The sequence below is a fragment of the Zingiber officinale genome, chromosome 5A (genome assembly GCF_018446385.1).
Source record: "Zingiber officinale cultivar Zhangliang chromosome 5A, Zo_v1.1, whole genome shotgun sequence".
In the NCBI taxonomy this organism is placed as follows: domain Eukaryota; kingdom Viridiplantae; phylum Streptophyta; class Magnoliopsida; order Zingiberales; family Zingiberaceae; genus Zingiber; species Zingiber officinale.
Genome location: NC_055994.1, coordinates 88,413,092 through 88,427,088, shown reverse-complemented (window position 1 = coordinate 88,427,088; position 13,997 = coordinate 88,413,092). Strand labels below are relative to the sequence as shown.

The window sequence follows — 13,997 nt, the reverse complement described above, 5'->3', positions numbered from 1 at the left end:
GGTGGCAAGACATAAAGAAAGATATTGAATTTTAATTCTAAAATTTTATATAAAAATATCTTAACTAACGCACCTGAGAGAACATGATAATTCTATTATATGTCCCACGGAATTATCTGGAGTGATTAGTGTGTAAAACATTGTCTAATGATTAATCTTCCTCATGATGACCTTGGACAAGGCACGACAGAACACTGGGAGCGATACATGTGGCAAAAAAGGCGATTCGCTTGCCCCCAGCTCTAGGTCAACACGAAGGAGGTAAATCACGGGTGCTACTAGCCATTAGTGCAAATGACCAAGACATAGGGGTGGTTATGCTCGGTCACACCGAGTTTCGACCCCAAAACTTCATGTGACAACACCTCATGTTTTAATCATCACACCGTCCTGAAATGATATAATAATTCTATTACATGAATCATATGCATCAACCCATGAAAAAGGGCTGATGAGCTACATTGGGTTGTATGTGTACTGGGCCTTGGGAAAGGGAGTAGATCGGAAGGCTGCATGGGCCGGCTCAAATAAACAAATAGGCCACGTCAGATTCGACGGTCTCGAGCATATCTAAGCCACGTCAGCATCAGTGGTCGGTGCAAAGGACCGCACTTTCTGGTCCAGACCAGTTCATAGGTAAGGTTGATAGACCCCACCTATTATACAGGTGGGTCCGACCCCTGGTCCGAGTCGCGGTCGAGAGGAACACGCCGCCTGATTTGGTTTCGGAGTACAAGACGACGGAGGCTCAACGACGGCGAAGGCCGGAGCAGGATGAAGGTAATGGTTCCTGTCAAGCGGGCGGTCTACTACGCCGTCAAGATCCGCGTGAAGCCTGATAAGGTGCGACTCCCTCTCTCTCCTCTCGTCAGCTCCTTCAATGCTTCATTCTAGGGTTCTGACGTCGCCTTCCCTCTTACTGCTAGAGGGGGCTCGAGACCAGCAAGGTGAAGATGTCGATGAATCCATTCTGTGAGAACGTCCTTGAGGAAGCCCTCTGCCTCCGGGAGGCCGGAGCCACGCGGAGGTCGTCTCGACACCCTCCGGACCGCTCTCTCCATGGGAGCCGACCGAGCGCCGTAGCCAAGATCCTGAAGGGCTGAAGGCCCTCGTCCAGGTGGAGCGGCCCGGGCTCTCAATCCTTGGCAAGCAGGTGACGAAATGGGATTTATGTTTTATTTTTTTTTTCTTAAATTAATTACAAAATTTCAACTTTTATATGAAATACTTTAGCATTAGATATCCAGAAAACGATCGCTCTCATCTCTTAAGCTTCCACACAACCTCAGATCTTGACAGGCGTTTAACTCGATTATTTCATTGTACATTATCTAGGTCTCTTGTGAATTAAATATGGTACATTGTATGTACTCCTGTGATGATTATTCTCTACTTAAGAAGATTAATTGTCGTGATTATAAAGACTGCACTATGTTTTTGATGTGGTAGGGCATAACTTGTAAGAGTTTGCAAGTGATAGATTCTTTAGATATTAATTATATACATATTGCAAATAAATATTGGCATATTCTACATTATCATTTTAATTTGTGTTTTATGCTGTATAATGGACACATTTTTTTATTGGTAGAATTATGAATGAGATGGATTCATTAGTTTCCTTTATTGGATATATTGTCGTCATTTATCTCGATATTAGATTGTCAATGTTTCTTAAATGTATATCACATTTGCCACTGCATATTGCATTTGCTTTAAAATTTTGATTGCAACATGAACAGAAGCCATGACTAATGAACTGCAGAATTTATCATCAGCTACCCAAATTTTATCCCTCCATTCAATTCTATATATTATCAAGGTTTCTTCTATTGTTTTAGGCTACATTTTGGTGATTAATGAAATTCTCGACTTTTTTTCTTCCAAGCTCAGGGATGATATTGACACTTCTATATTATTACCATGTTTATTGCACAATTGGTAATTTCTCCGTGATTTTTGTAATTGAGGTGTTGTTTTAATATCTTCCCTAGTTATCTTAATACAGGTCTCTAAGTTCCTCTATCTTTTTGTATGCATCAGGCGATTGATGATGACTGTGTTCCTCTATCTTTTTGTATACATCAGGCGATTGATGATGACGGCAACCAAATAGGACAAATGGTGGCTGGACTACTAAAATGGACACAAGGAACCTTTGCCTCAAAGGTCAGAAAATGCAATTCAATCATATACAGATAATGACTTACTGATATTACAGCCTAATGATATTTATGTAACTTACAACAATTTGACAAGAAATATTAGAATTCCTAAGGAGATATAATTGATAATTATTAGTCAACTTGACTTTTTAACCCCTTCTGTTCATCTGAAGCTTGAGCTTACAACCTGAAATATGTATAAACAATAATTAATCTTCTTGAGGAAGATGCTACCAAAATGCGGTCATCCAGGGGAAGAGCAGCCACCACTTATTGGCATCAATTTGAAGAGTTTGCAAGGTGCAGTTTTTGCAAACCCTCACCTTGGTCACTCTCAGTTCCAACCCAGTTTTCATTTGCTTCACTTTCTTCTTCTGCACTTTCAGTCTTGCATTGTACATGGAATGGCACTTCTAGCATATCCTGAGAAATATTATATTCGATGTGAAGAGTTAACTATTGATAGAACCATCAACCTAACTGTTTATAGTACCCCCTAATTTTCAATTTGCTTCTGGGATTCATGCTGCTCAAAATTTGATTGCCGAGTACAAAATCTGCTTCAGAAACTAGTTAGTTGTATTGGAGCAATCGGTGTATCCTTAAGTTTTGATGTTTGGGCAAAGGGTTTAAGTTAGGGTTTGCATCTGTATTTGATATGTGCTTTTAGTGTCCAGGTGACAGATGCAATGAAATATCAAGTGTGATCTTGACAAAGGTGAAGTCCAAGCATGAGAGTCTTGGCGGTGCGGTGCAAGTCCAAGTGTGACTTGGCAAGGTGAAGACCCGGAGTGAGGGGCTCTTGGCAAGGATGAAGTCTCGGAGCGAGGAACTCTTGGCAAGTGAAGTCCCAAAAGTGAGGAGCTTCTTGGCAAAGATGAAAATCTAGAGGTAAAGAGTCTCTTGGCAAAGGAAGACCCGACAACAAGGACAAGGTTGAAGGAAGCTCGTGAAGGTAAGGTGTGAAGAATAGGGAAGCATTCGAGGGATGCAAGGCTGATGGAGGAGGCTAGAAGGCAAGGTCAAGGTTGTGCGGGCGAGGACGAGTGCATGATTGATTGTACTCAGGGATAAAATCCTAAGTTAGGGTTTTCCATTCTGGTATATGTCTCAGTCAATTAGTGGTTGAGAACCAGCAAATTCGGAGAAGGGGAGCCTTGACACAACGATAAAATTGTTGCCATGTGATCAAAAGGTCACGAGTTTGAATCCTGGAAACAACCTCTTGCAAAAAGCAGGGTAAGACTGCGTACAATGGATCCTTCCCCGGGACCCCGCACGGCGGGAGCTTTGTGTACCGGGCTGCCTTTTTTTTTTTTTAACCAGCAAATTCACCCGGAATGGAATTCTAGGGTTTGTGATTCTAGGGTTACCAGTCGACTAGGAGCGAACATAATGTCGACTAATCCATAGTGAGCAATCGACTGGAATCGAGCCGTTAAGTTGTAATTGTCGAATTTCACCGGTTGACTAGTAAGTATAACAGTCGATTGATGGCGGAAACACAGCTTAGGTGTTTCCTCCCATGATCTATATAATGGAACTCAGATTGGCTGGCTTTGGTGATGAAGAGGTGGTTAACCACTAATAGAGTCTCCAAAGCTCAAAGCAATCCAAGAGTTCTTGATCGAGCTTGCGGTGAGGTTTCTCCACTGACAAGGAGAATTGAGCTAGCCGGAGTTTCAGGGATTAATCCACTGACAGATTGAGGAATTGTTCACCTACGGACGTGGAGTAGGAACATCATCTCCGAATCACGTAAACAAATGTGTTAGGGTTTGTTTTTTTTTCTTCTTGTCTCTAGGGTTAACTTTCATATTTGGTTATGTGTATTTCCGCTGCACTAACAAATATAGGAAAGCGAACGAAGTGAGAGACCGTCTCTATTCACCCCCTCTAGGTCCCAACAGGTTGTTCTTCTGTTTTTTCTAGACAGTGCTGCATTTTTTTGCAATTTTTATTCTGCTCCCTATCAATGTTGCATAGTTGATTTTGTTGTGCTATTCGTCTAGATATTTATAAGTTAAAAGTCATAATGGAATGAGATATTAAGCACTCCTACAATTTAATTTCATGTACACATCCAATTTTTGCAATGAAAGCACATTTACCCTATCGCGAAAGAGTATTTCACTCTGGCCACAGTAGAGAGCATAGGAGCTGACAAATACGGAGCAGTGATTAACATCAAATAGGGAGAATTAATCCTAGAGTATTGATAAAATTATAATGTGTCTTATTGTTCAATTCTTGCATGCTTATCACACGAGGGGCTTGTGAAGGGCATCTGTGAACAAACATGACATTGCATTGCATTTTTCTTCAGTACTACTCTTGTGACGAAGAGACATGAACTAGGTTCTTTCTTGCAGTAGTCGACAGAAATTCAGCATTATTATTTCCTACAAGGAACTAAAAAAATGTATTTATTTCTTTTGTTCTTACAAGGAGAACCTTGGGACCAGGTACAACCTGTCACTGTCTGGACCAATTGGAACATACATTCATTACAAAAGGTTTCTGGTGGCAAGTTTAATACTTCCAGATGAGCGTATAAGAGAATAGAACTTGATAATTATTTCACAAGTACATTATTTTGGCCAAGACCATCTAACTCTTAATGACGGCAAGCGGTAGGGACTCTCTCATTTTTTTTATTTTTATCATCTATAGTTTCTTTTGCTCATTGATCTGCTGTTTGATAGTGTAGATCAGTTTGGAGGTGATTTATCTGGAGAATCTTTCTTAAGATCAGAAGTTATTGTTTATTATTCTCACCCATGACAATTTATTTTGGTAGGTTGTGCTGGAAGAAAAACAAATGGCAACAGTGGAAAGAGAAGTGGATGGCGGTATGTATCGAGATGATCTCTCTAGATCTGCCTGCTATATGTTTGTTAGCTTTATTTTCATGTCAGTTGAATGACACCTATTCTACTTGGAAAACAAACTCATTTAGTTATAGGATCTTGTTGTTTGACTAAATGATTCATTGCTATCTAGATTTCTATATCGCGCTTGTCTTTTCATGTAGCTGCTGATTTAAAGGGAGCCAAAAATCTATTGGAAATGTGTTACTCATATTTCAGATACTTCTGCATCACTAAATCAGTTTTCAGTGAATGGTTCGATTGGACTTAGATATCCACTTTTGTATTTCTGTTAGCACCGGGTAGAATAGAACACACTTGGATATGAGTGTTAGCACAGAGTATTGTTTCTACTATAAAAACTGGATAACAAATTTAAAAAAAAAATTCCTCCAAAAGTAGTTGATGATGAATCTTATATTTTTCTTTTTGCAGGACAGACTTAAGGTTAAATCCTTCATAACAGGAAATACACTTCCCAGACTGCATCGAAGTACCGGCCACCAAAGCCCATTTCAAGGGTCTCATCATTGCCAACCACACCATGCTCCCACAAAAGTTCATCCAATCCTCTGGCGACCTCCAAGCCATGATGCTACAACTATACCCCAGCCGATGGAAGGAGGTGTGGACCATGTTCGCGGGCATCGAACTCTTAGAGTAAGTTCAAGTGGAGGAAGAAGGATAACACCAACCCAAATCTTAAATATTGGGTTGCGTCAACTGGACTAGTACGAAATTATATGCTAATATTTTTGCACTCAGTTAATACTATTTCCTTAGTTGATTCAATTTATATTTTCAAAATTTGTGCAATCAATTATCAATCAACACAGAGATGAAGTACTCAATTTCCCACTGCATCTCTGTTACTCCCGCAATAGAAAACAAGAATCAACAACAACAAAAAAAACACCACGAAACACCAAAACGAAAACACTTTCTACTGACATCGACAGATAGATCACAAATCTACCCAAACAGCCAATGGCCTTCACGCGCAATGCCAGCTCAATCACTACAATTATTTAGGCCCTACACGGATAAGTAGATGGATAGAGTTTTATACAACAGTTTATATATATATATATACACACATTCATGGCATACTATTAGGTACTTCATATCGAACCAACCGCTTTAAATCGATCATATAAAACATTTCAATGATCATGTAATTCATTCTATGGATAAGAGGGTCTCTATACTATATAGGCTCTGTAGAGATCTCTCTATATGATTACATCATCAACGGAATCATATTGTATTGTGTCATTTTTAGGATTTAATTGTGTTAATCATATTTCAAATCCAAACAGAATTAATAGTATCTTATTAAATATTGTAATCCCTTTTGTGTCCATATAAAGATGATCGGATAAATAAATACTATTGGGAGCATATACAACAAGATCTAAGATCTATCCTGATAGATATTGTACCAAGCACATGATGAATTAAGGCGGGCAAGACAGTCCTTAGCTGTCCCTTATCTTCTCTTTGGACAAGGATAATTCAAGTTCCTCGAGCCTACTCCACGTTAACTTTGTCCTCTCCATATTAAAAAAGAGCACGGCATGAGAAATTAGGATTGCCTAACCCTACTTCGAAACCTAATTCATGCCTCGATGAAACTTCAAATATCAAACAATTTTGCCATGCCAATAACTATAAAATCGATAGAAGCATATTCTAGGCTGATAAAAATTTAAGCGGGTTGGATTTTTATATTTATTTTTAATGAAATATGAAAAATAAAAAAGGTCTTTTTCATAAAATATTTGTTGATCCTTAATTCCCGCAACACTCCACGTGACACCATGCTTTCGTTTTAAGTTCCAACCCCTCCTCATTGAGAGACTTTGTAGTCCTCTTTAATTAGTGTCTTCTATTCTCTACCTTCCCTGGTTCCTTTACATTAATTGCGAGGCGGAAGCATGTAGGAGGAGATATTTCATTTTAACTCTGTATTTTTTACTACTTAAAAAAGGCATGGTTGGTATATCATTAATGGGGGCCGAAATGTAATTTTTTAAAAGTAGAGGGCTTCTTTAAGAAAAGTTAGCGAGGTTAAAATGGAAGTCCCGGACGAAAGGAGCCAGGCGGGCAGAAAGCACTTGCCGCACACGCGCCAGTTGCCGTCACCGTCCGTCGGTGCCATCCTCCCCGTTAACGGCTTGGCTGCCGACGGTTACGTCGTGATTCGTGCAGCGAATAACAAACATTTAACCACGGTTAGGTTGGGGTTAACGAAACTCGCCTAATGGACTATAAAATGGCGCTTCCATTTTGGATTCCTAGTGTTCTCGCCGAGTTCTTGCTCTTGTCGCCTTCCCTCCCTTCCGCTTACCTCGTTTCGCTTTACCTCCTTCGAGCATACGGGTAGATCTGAGAACAAATCGGATAAGACGGAGAGAGGGAGGAACAACAATGGCGGCTGGGATGGCGACGGAATCACTGAGGTGGCCTCGCTGGCTGGCTCTCGGTCTTTTGGTGCTCGTCGGGTGGTTTGGAGTCGAACAGATCGCCTCATCGAGGTACATTTTGTTTTCCTGTGAGATCTGGTTGAATTTAGGGTTTTAATTGGCTTTTAGATCCTGTTGAAGTAATGCGCTTGAAACAGGGGAATTCTTTTTCTTGTAACAATCGAGTTTTCTTCGAATTAAATGGAGTTGTGATGCATGAAATTTGATTTCGTAGGATCGGAGTGGCAGCGGGGGAGGCGGCAGTGGCGAGGAGGAATTTGAGACAAACTGTAGCAGCTAACCAGTCTTCCAGTTCCGGTATACTGGAGAGGTACATTATCGAAACCTTTCCTTCTCCTCCTCCCTCTATTAAACGATTTGGGTTTTCGGTGTTGCCTGGGGAGATACACAAGCGGTCAGATCTGGCTCTGTAGTCTGGTCAATTCGGAGCTGGGCGCAACCCCGAGATCTGACTCGTGTAACTCCGGGCTTTGAATTCTGTATGCCACTGCTGCTGGTTTAGCTACGCTGCTCTTTCGCTTTCTTGTCGGACAAGAGAACAGAGGGAAAGTGGAGGAATTGACCTCGTCGAAACATTCGATGCCACAGCTCGCCGTCGAATAGCGGTCAAATCGTAGGAAAGCGACAGCCGCCTCCTCTCCCACTGTGATTTGCGCTTCGTTAGCTTCTATTTTTTTCCCCCATTTTTTTTTTTTTTTAATTACGAAGAAAGCAACCGACCGCCTGGAGCTACCTTGTTCTCCGCAAAATGCGGCGATTACATCCTCAGTTCAGTAGTCAATTCAATTTCTAAGCGTCAAACTGATCATTCCGATGGTTTATGGCTGATGCAATGCTTTGACTCTTTGGACAGTGTTAGTCGAGATGTGGCAGTGGGCGCGGTCGACGATCCGGAGTTTGTCGCAGCTCAGGTGCACAAGTGAGTCATCATCAACCATTTTACGGAACTTTTCTTCCAGATTTAATTTGTTATATAATCTTCTTTCTTCGGTCTATAAAGCCTATAGATTTAGTAGGCATGTTGTTCATCGTTAAACTATTCCAATTCATTCAATTTGTCTCCTGATGTCAATAAACTATTTAACTAGCCTTTCTATATAGATCAAAACTTCATTTCCATTGACCGATGAGAGATTTATGATAGGTTAATACAAAATTAATCGGTATAAATGGGATATGTGATGTAAGTTTAAAAAAAAAACTAATTTCTAACATTCTTATTTTACTAGGGAGAGAAGAGGAGATCAGAATATGTACAAACATTAATTAATTATTCTGGATTGCAGAATAATAGAATGTCGTCATTAGTTTAGATTTAACGTACTACAACATTGTTCAAATTTTCTAATTTTGGTGGATAATGAAAGGGTACTTTGTACTCTGCTCCTTGGGTGTCAATTTAAATGGATTAGATGAGTTTGAGTCTGATTGAAGTAAGAATTTTATAAAAAAAAAAATCTTAACCCGAATCTAAACCCAACTAAAAAATTCTAAATCTAGTTCAAACCCATCACCTGAAAAATTCTAAATCTAATTCAAACACCATCACCCGACCAACGGTAATCCAATTAAAAAAAAAGTCTTTTTTATTATTTTAATATAACTTTTTACTTTTATCTTAATGTTTCATCCTTATCATCCCCCCTCTCTCTATATATATAATTTAATTTAATTTTTACTCTAAATTTAGTAAACTCAGATGAATTCGAATCCAATTCAATCTAATCATAACACAATCCAAAAATCATCAATTTGAATCTGATCCGCATTTAATATTTCTGGAGTTAGACTGAGATTGGATTGGCGGATTAGATTCATTTTTTACACCCCTACTTTTTAACATGTTATGCAAATTATACCGGTATTCTCATGTTTCTGATTTAATCAGATCAAAATTATTTATATTAATTGGATGGGATCTGGTTGAACATACTGATCTGGTCCAATTTTAAAATCACTCTGTTTTTTTATTAATGTATATATCTAGAGACATTTTTTTTTAATTACAATCAAGCCGTAGCTGAGCGACTGTGATTTCATATGTTTGTTGTATAAATATTCCTGATAATTTTTAGATATAGATTGTGTTGATTTTCAGGAGAGGTGAAGAAAGACAAGTAATGTTAATTTCCCGTCTATTTTCACTAAAACTCTAGGAGAAAAAGATACCATAACGATTTGATAGATGCAATTTGGAACCTAAATCTCGTCTCTGCCTAACATTGTGCAAATCTGAGCTCCCTTCGTGAGTTAAAGATTAACTTTGTCCTCCACTCTACGAGTGTGGGTAACTATAGCCAATAACTGGTAAAAATAAATCTAGATAAGATCTAGTATCAAGTATAGGCGAGGTGAAGCATGATTAAAGTTGTAGCACAGTTTAAGTGAGGCGGAATAGGTAGCACAGTTATGAGGGGGCGGGATCCGATCGATAGAGTGAACTTGAGCAATGATCAAGCGAAGGCAGGACATTCATTTGGCAGTGATTGACATTTGATAGTGAAGGCACTGCGAGCAAAAATCAATTTTGAAAAATCTCTCTCTGGGAGTAAATGCAGCCTAAATCCAGATTACATTGGATGGCGCGTCGAATTTTTTTTCCTTATTGTTTTCTGAATGGACACATCTAACAATTAATTCTATCAACTTCACGAAAAAATAAAAACCCAATGACACTGCTTGGACTCCATTCTGTTGACACATGTCCCCACGTGGTTAAATTTTGTGTGCTTGCGCTGTTCATCTTAACGATGCCACGAATATAAATTAATGAATTCGTTATGTCGGCATCGTGTCTCCGTTAGTAAATGTCTTATCTACTTCGGTTCGTATTTTGGTGGGGTGAGGTACCATTCCTTTCTTAGATTATTTGTTTTAAGATCAGACGTATTCTTTTCTCTAATCCTTGTTTCCTCGACACATAATCTTCAAATTATATACACATTTTTTGTTGATATTCATGATGGATGTTGGACGAAATTGAATGACAAGTTAGACATCATTCAAACGAATCACTCTAATAGAAGTTCTTCTCTGATATTTTTTTTCCCCCACGTTATGTTCGGTAATATAGATTTTCTTTTTCCTTTTTTGGTTCAGTATTTTCGTCACTTTTTCACTCTGTGCCGATTTGATTAACAAAATGATGTGACGGTGTAAGTACAGTTCGTTGTTTTGATTGCTGAGTGGATCCCCTTGATGGTTAATTATTATGGTATAAAATTTTAACAAGTTCACCTTAACAAAGATTTAAATTTTGGCTTAAAGTTTAACTAATCAAGTTTTGCTTCGACTGAGAGTAATGTAAATGGGTAATTAAATGGTGCAGGCTGATCGACAACAGCACCGCACGTCGGGAGCTTGGCTACTTGTCATGCGGGACCGGGAATCCCATCGACGACTGTTGGCGTTGCGACCCGGAGTGGCACTTCAACCGTAAGCGCCTCGCCGACTGCGGCATCGGCTTCGGCCGCAACGCCATCGGCGGCCGCGACGGGCGCTTCTACGTGGTGACCGACCCCGGGGACGACGACCCCGTCAATCCCCGCCCGGGCACCCTCCGCTACGCCGTCATCCAGGACGAGCCGCTCTGGATCGTCTTCAAGCGCGACATGGTCATCACTCTCTCCCAGGAGCTCATCATGAACAGCTTCAAGACCATAGACGGCCGCGGTACCAAGGTCCACATCGCCTACGGCGCCTGCATCACCATCCAGTTCGTCACCAACATCATCGTCCACGGCCTCCACATCCACGACTGCAAGCCCACCGGCAACGCCATGGTCCGCAGTTCCCCCTCCCACTACGGTTGGCGCACCATCGCTGACGGCGACGGCGTCTCCATCTTCGGCTCCAGCCACATCTGGGTCGACCACAACTCCCTCTCCAACTGCGCTGACGGCCTCATCGATGCCATCATGGGATCCACCGCCATTACCATCTCCAACAACTACTTCACCAACCATAACGAGGTTCAAACATATCTCCGACAATTACAATAATTGTCTATATTATGATCTTGATCGCTCAACCACTGCACCCATGGGTTGATGCATGCAGGTGATGCTGTTAGGTCACAGCGATTCTTACGTGAGGGACAAAGCCATGCAAGTAACCATTGCCTTCAACCATTTCGGAGAAGGTCTCATACAAAGAATGCCTAGGTACGTAATTAATCAGTTAAATCTCTTCGATATATCGCCTATTCCACAATCCGTTTAATTTACAAGCTTAACTACTAATTTCAAAAACAAAAACATGGGACCGGGTAAAAAACAGATGTCGGTATGGCTACTTCCACGTAGTGAACAATGACTACACTCACTGGGAGATGTACGCCATCGGTGGCAGTGGCGATCCCACCATCAACAGCCAAGGCAACAGATACCTTGCCCCGGTGAACCCATTCGCAAAGGAGGTAATTAAAGATTAATCACATGAACGCGAACTGCATGCTGATTATAATTCGTTTCTCTATTTGATGGTTAATTGCCTAATTAATCCGACAACGGCAGGTGACTAAGCGGGTGGATACCGATTCAAATGTGTGGAAGGGTTGGAACTGGAGATCAGAAGGCGATCTCCTATTGAACGGCGCCTACTTCACCCCCTCTGGCGCCGGAGCCTCGGGCAGTTATGCCAAGGCCTCCAGCCTGGGGGCCAAGTCTTCCTCCATGGTTGGCTCCATCACCTCCGGCGCCGGTGCCCTGCGCTGCCTCCGGCGCACCCACTGCTGAACATTTGATTCATTCAGCTAGCGCACCATGACCACACTACAAAAAACAAAAATAAATAAATCAACAAAGGGTAATTAAATTAAGTCCATTTGCATTTGACCGAGTTGCATATATAGTTTTCTCTTTGTCTCACGGTCATTCCTCGCCGATCGCTTTAGTGTCTCTCTCGACCTCCGCTGCTTCCAGCGTAATCAAACGCTTGCGGAGCACCTGGAAGCGTTGCTGATTTCAATTACCTTCCGCCATTGTTTCAATTAGTATTTCAAGTGGCTTTATCTGCGAGTCTCTGGAAGAAGCTTCGTCCATTTATGAAGAAGATTAAATGGATCAGAGGCGAAATGTATCCTCTTCTTTTTGTTCCCTAATTTCAAGGCTCTGTGACATTAAGTGTACTTATGTCCTCTTAGTTTGCTTTATCTGTGGGTCTCTGGAAGAAGCTTCGTCCATTTATGAAGAAGATTGAATGGATCTGGGGCGAAATGTGTCCTCTTGTTCCCTAATTTCAAGGCTATGTGACATTAATTGTTATGTCCTCTTAGTTTGCTTGTACACGTTATGCAGTACTGTCATAAATAATGAATATCAAGCAAGTCGAATGATGAAATATTTGCTTGCGTCAGTTTCTATCCAGATATTTATGATTTGATCCTAATTATGATATATTTGTAAGATTTTTTTTTTCAAATAAGGGGCGATGCTAAACTTTTGGACTAATCCCTACGTGCCCTTTCTGATATATCCTGATGACTAATAAAACATTTTTATAAGGCTGAACTAATCATCCAAAAAATCATCAATAATATTAACTAAAATTATCATTTGAAGTTATGCATTGACAACCGAAGGTACATTGGCAACCCAATAGAGTAGGATAATTTAAACTGTCAACTGGTAAATGCGTGAGACCAAAGGAAAGATAGACTGAACAAACAGAACCTGAAAGTAAAATCGCTTTGTCGAAGTGATCAAAACAGTTTAAAAACATGTGCCAGATAAAATTTGAGTTAAATCGTACAAACACATTCATCAGGGCAGCTAATTAGTCAGCGGACTAAACTACTTACATTAGGTAGTTTAGGACCAAGCAAAATTGATTAGCGACTTACAGTGTTAACTAAGCTAAGCAAACCAACCAACTCTAGATTAACCAAATCAAATAAAAATATAATAACTCAAAATTCACGTAATGACTAAGTTATATAATATAAAAATGAATTAATATTTTTAAAATGAAATATTTTACATCAATTTTAAATTATATGAATATAATATAATTTTATTGTATCTATGCCTACCCTATCAGCAGTGCTTCAACAAAATATATTTATTTTATTATAAAATAGTTAGACTCAAGTGTTTCTCGTGAATTTGGCATAAAACTTATGAACGATGCCCACAATCGCATTCGTAAATTAATTATTATTTCCTGGTTAAATTACAGCTGGCTTGCATAGTTGATGGACAACGTTGACATCCTCCAACGTCGCTAAATTAAACCAATCCAGCAAACAGCTTTGCAGCAGATCCGTGAACTACCCTCAGTCTCTCTCATCCTTCTACGAGTAGAGTAGACCACTAAATCTCAATCCAAATCTTGCAATTCCAATCGCTGTCCATTCCAACGGGCTTCGCTTGACGGAATCTTTTGCAACGGCGAGCGGTCGCTAGTGGGGATCAGAAACAAGGCCGTGCGATGACTCGAATGATCCTAACGCTCTGAAACCGAAATCTTCTCCGTTG

At 40.2% G+C, this 13,997-nt stretch overlaps 1 protein-coding gene and 1 pseudogene across 2 annotated transcripts; both read left to right on the top strand.

Annotated features, from left to right (window-relative positions):
* The first annotated feature begins 535 nt into the window (after nt 1-535).
* On the top strand, nt 536-5,851 carry LOC121980896 (annotated as a pseudogene).
* A 1,489-nt stretch (nt 5,852-7,340) lies between these two features.
* On the top strand, nt 7,341-12,876 carry LOC121980895 (probable pectate lyase 8). Of its 2 annotated transcripts, XR_006111673.1 has the most exons (8): nt 7,341-7,572; nt 7,736-7,831; nt 8,375-8,440; nt 10,850-11,492; nt 11,581-11,684; nt 11,800-11,938; nt 12,036-12,327; nt 12,416-12,876. XR_006111673.1 is itself a non-coding variant. In XM_042533166.1 (7 exons), exons 1-7 carry the CDS (start codon nt 7,466-7,468, stop codon nt 12,255-12,257), a joined length of 1,377 nt encoding a protein of 458 aa, XP_042389100.1. In that variant the 5' UTR covers nt 7,341-7,465; the 3' UTR covers nt 12,258-12,876. The 2 variants fall into 2 exon arrangements, 1 of the variants encoding a protein (XP_042389100.1); XM_042533166.1 differs by having other exon boundaries at nt 12,036-12,876.
* The last annotated feature ends 1,121 nt before the right edge of the window (nt 12,877-13,997 follow it).

Coding starts and splice junctions, on each gene's coding strand:
- LOC121980895 (XM_042533166.1), top strand. CDS start 7,466: ATGGCGGCTGGGATGGCGACGGAATCACTGAGGTGGCCTCGCTGGCTG. Junction 7,573..7,735: donor GAACAGATCGCCTCATCGAG/GTACATTTTGTT, acceptor TTGATTTCGTAG/GATCGGAGTGGCAGCGGGGG. Junction 8,441..10,849: donor GTCGCAGCTCAGGTGCACAA/GTGAGTCATCAT, acceptor TAAATGGTGCAG/GCTGATCGACAACAGCACCG.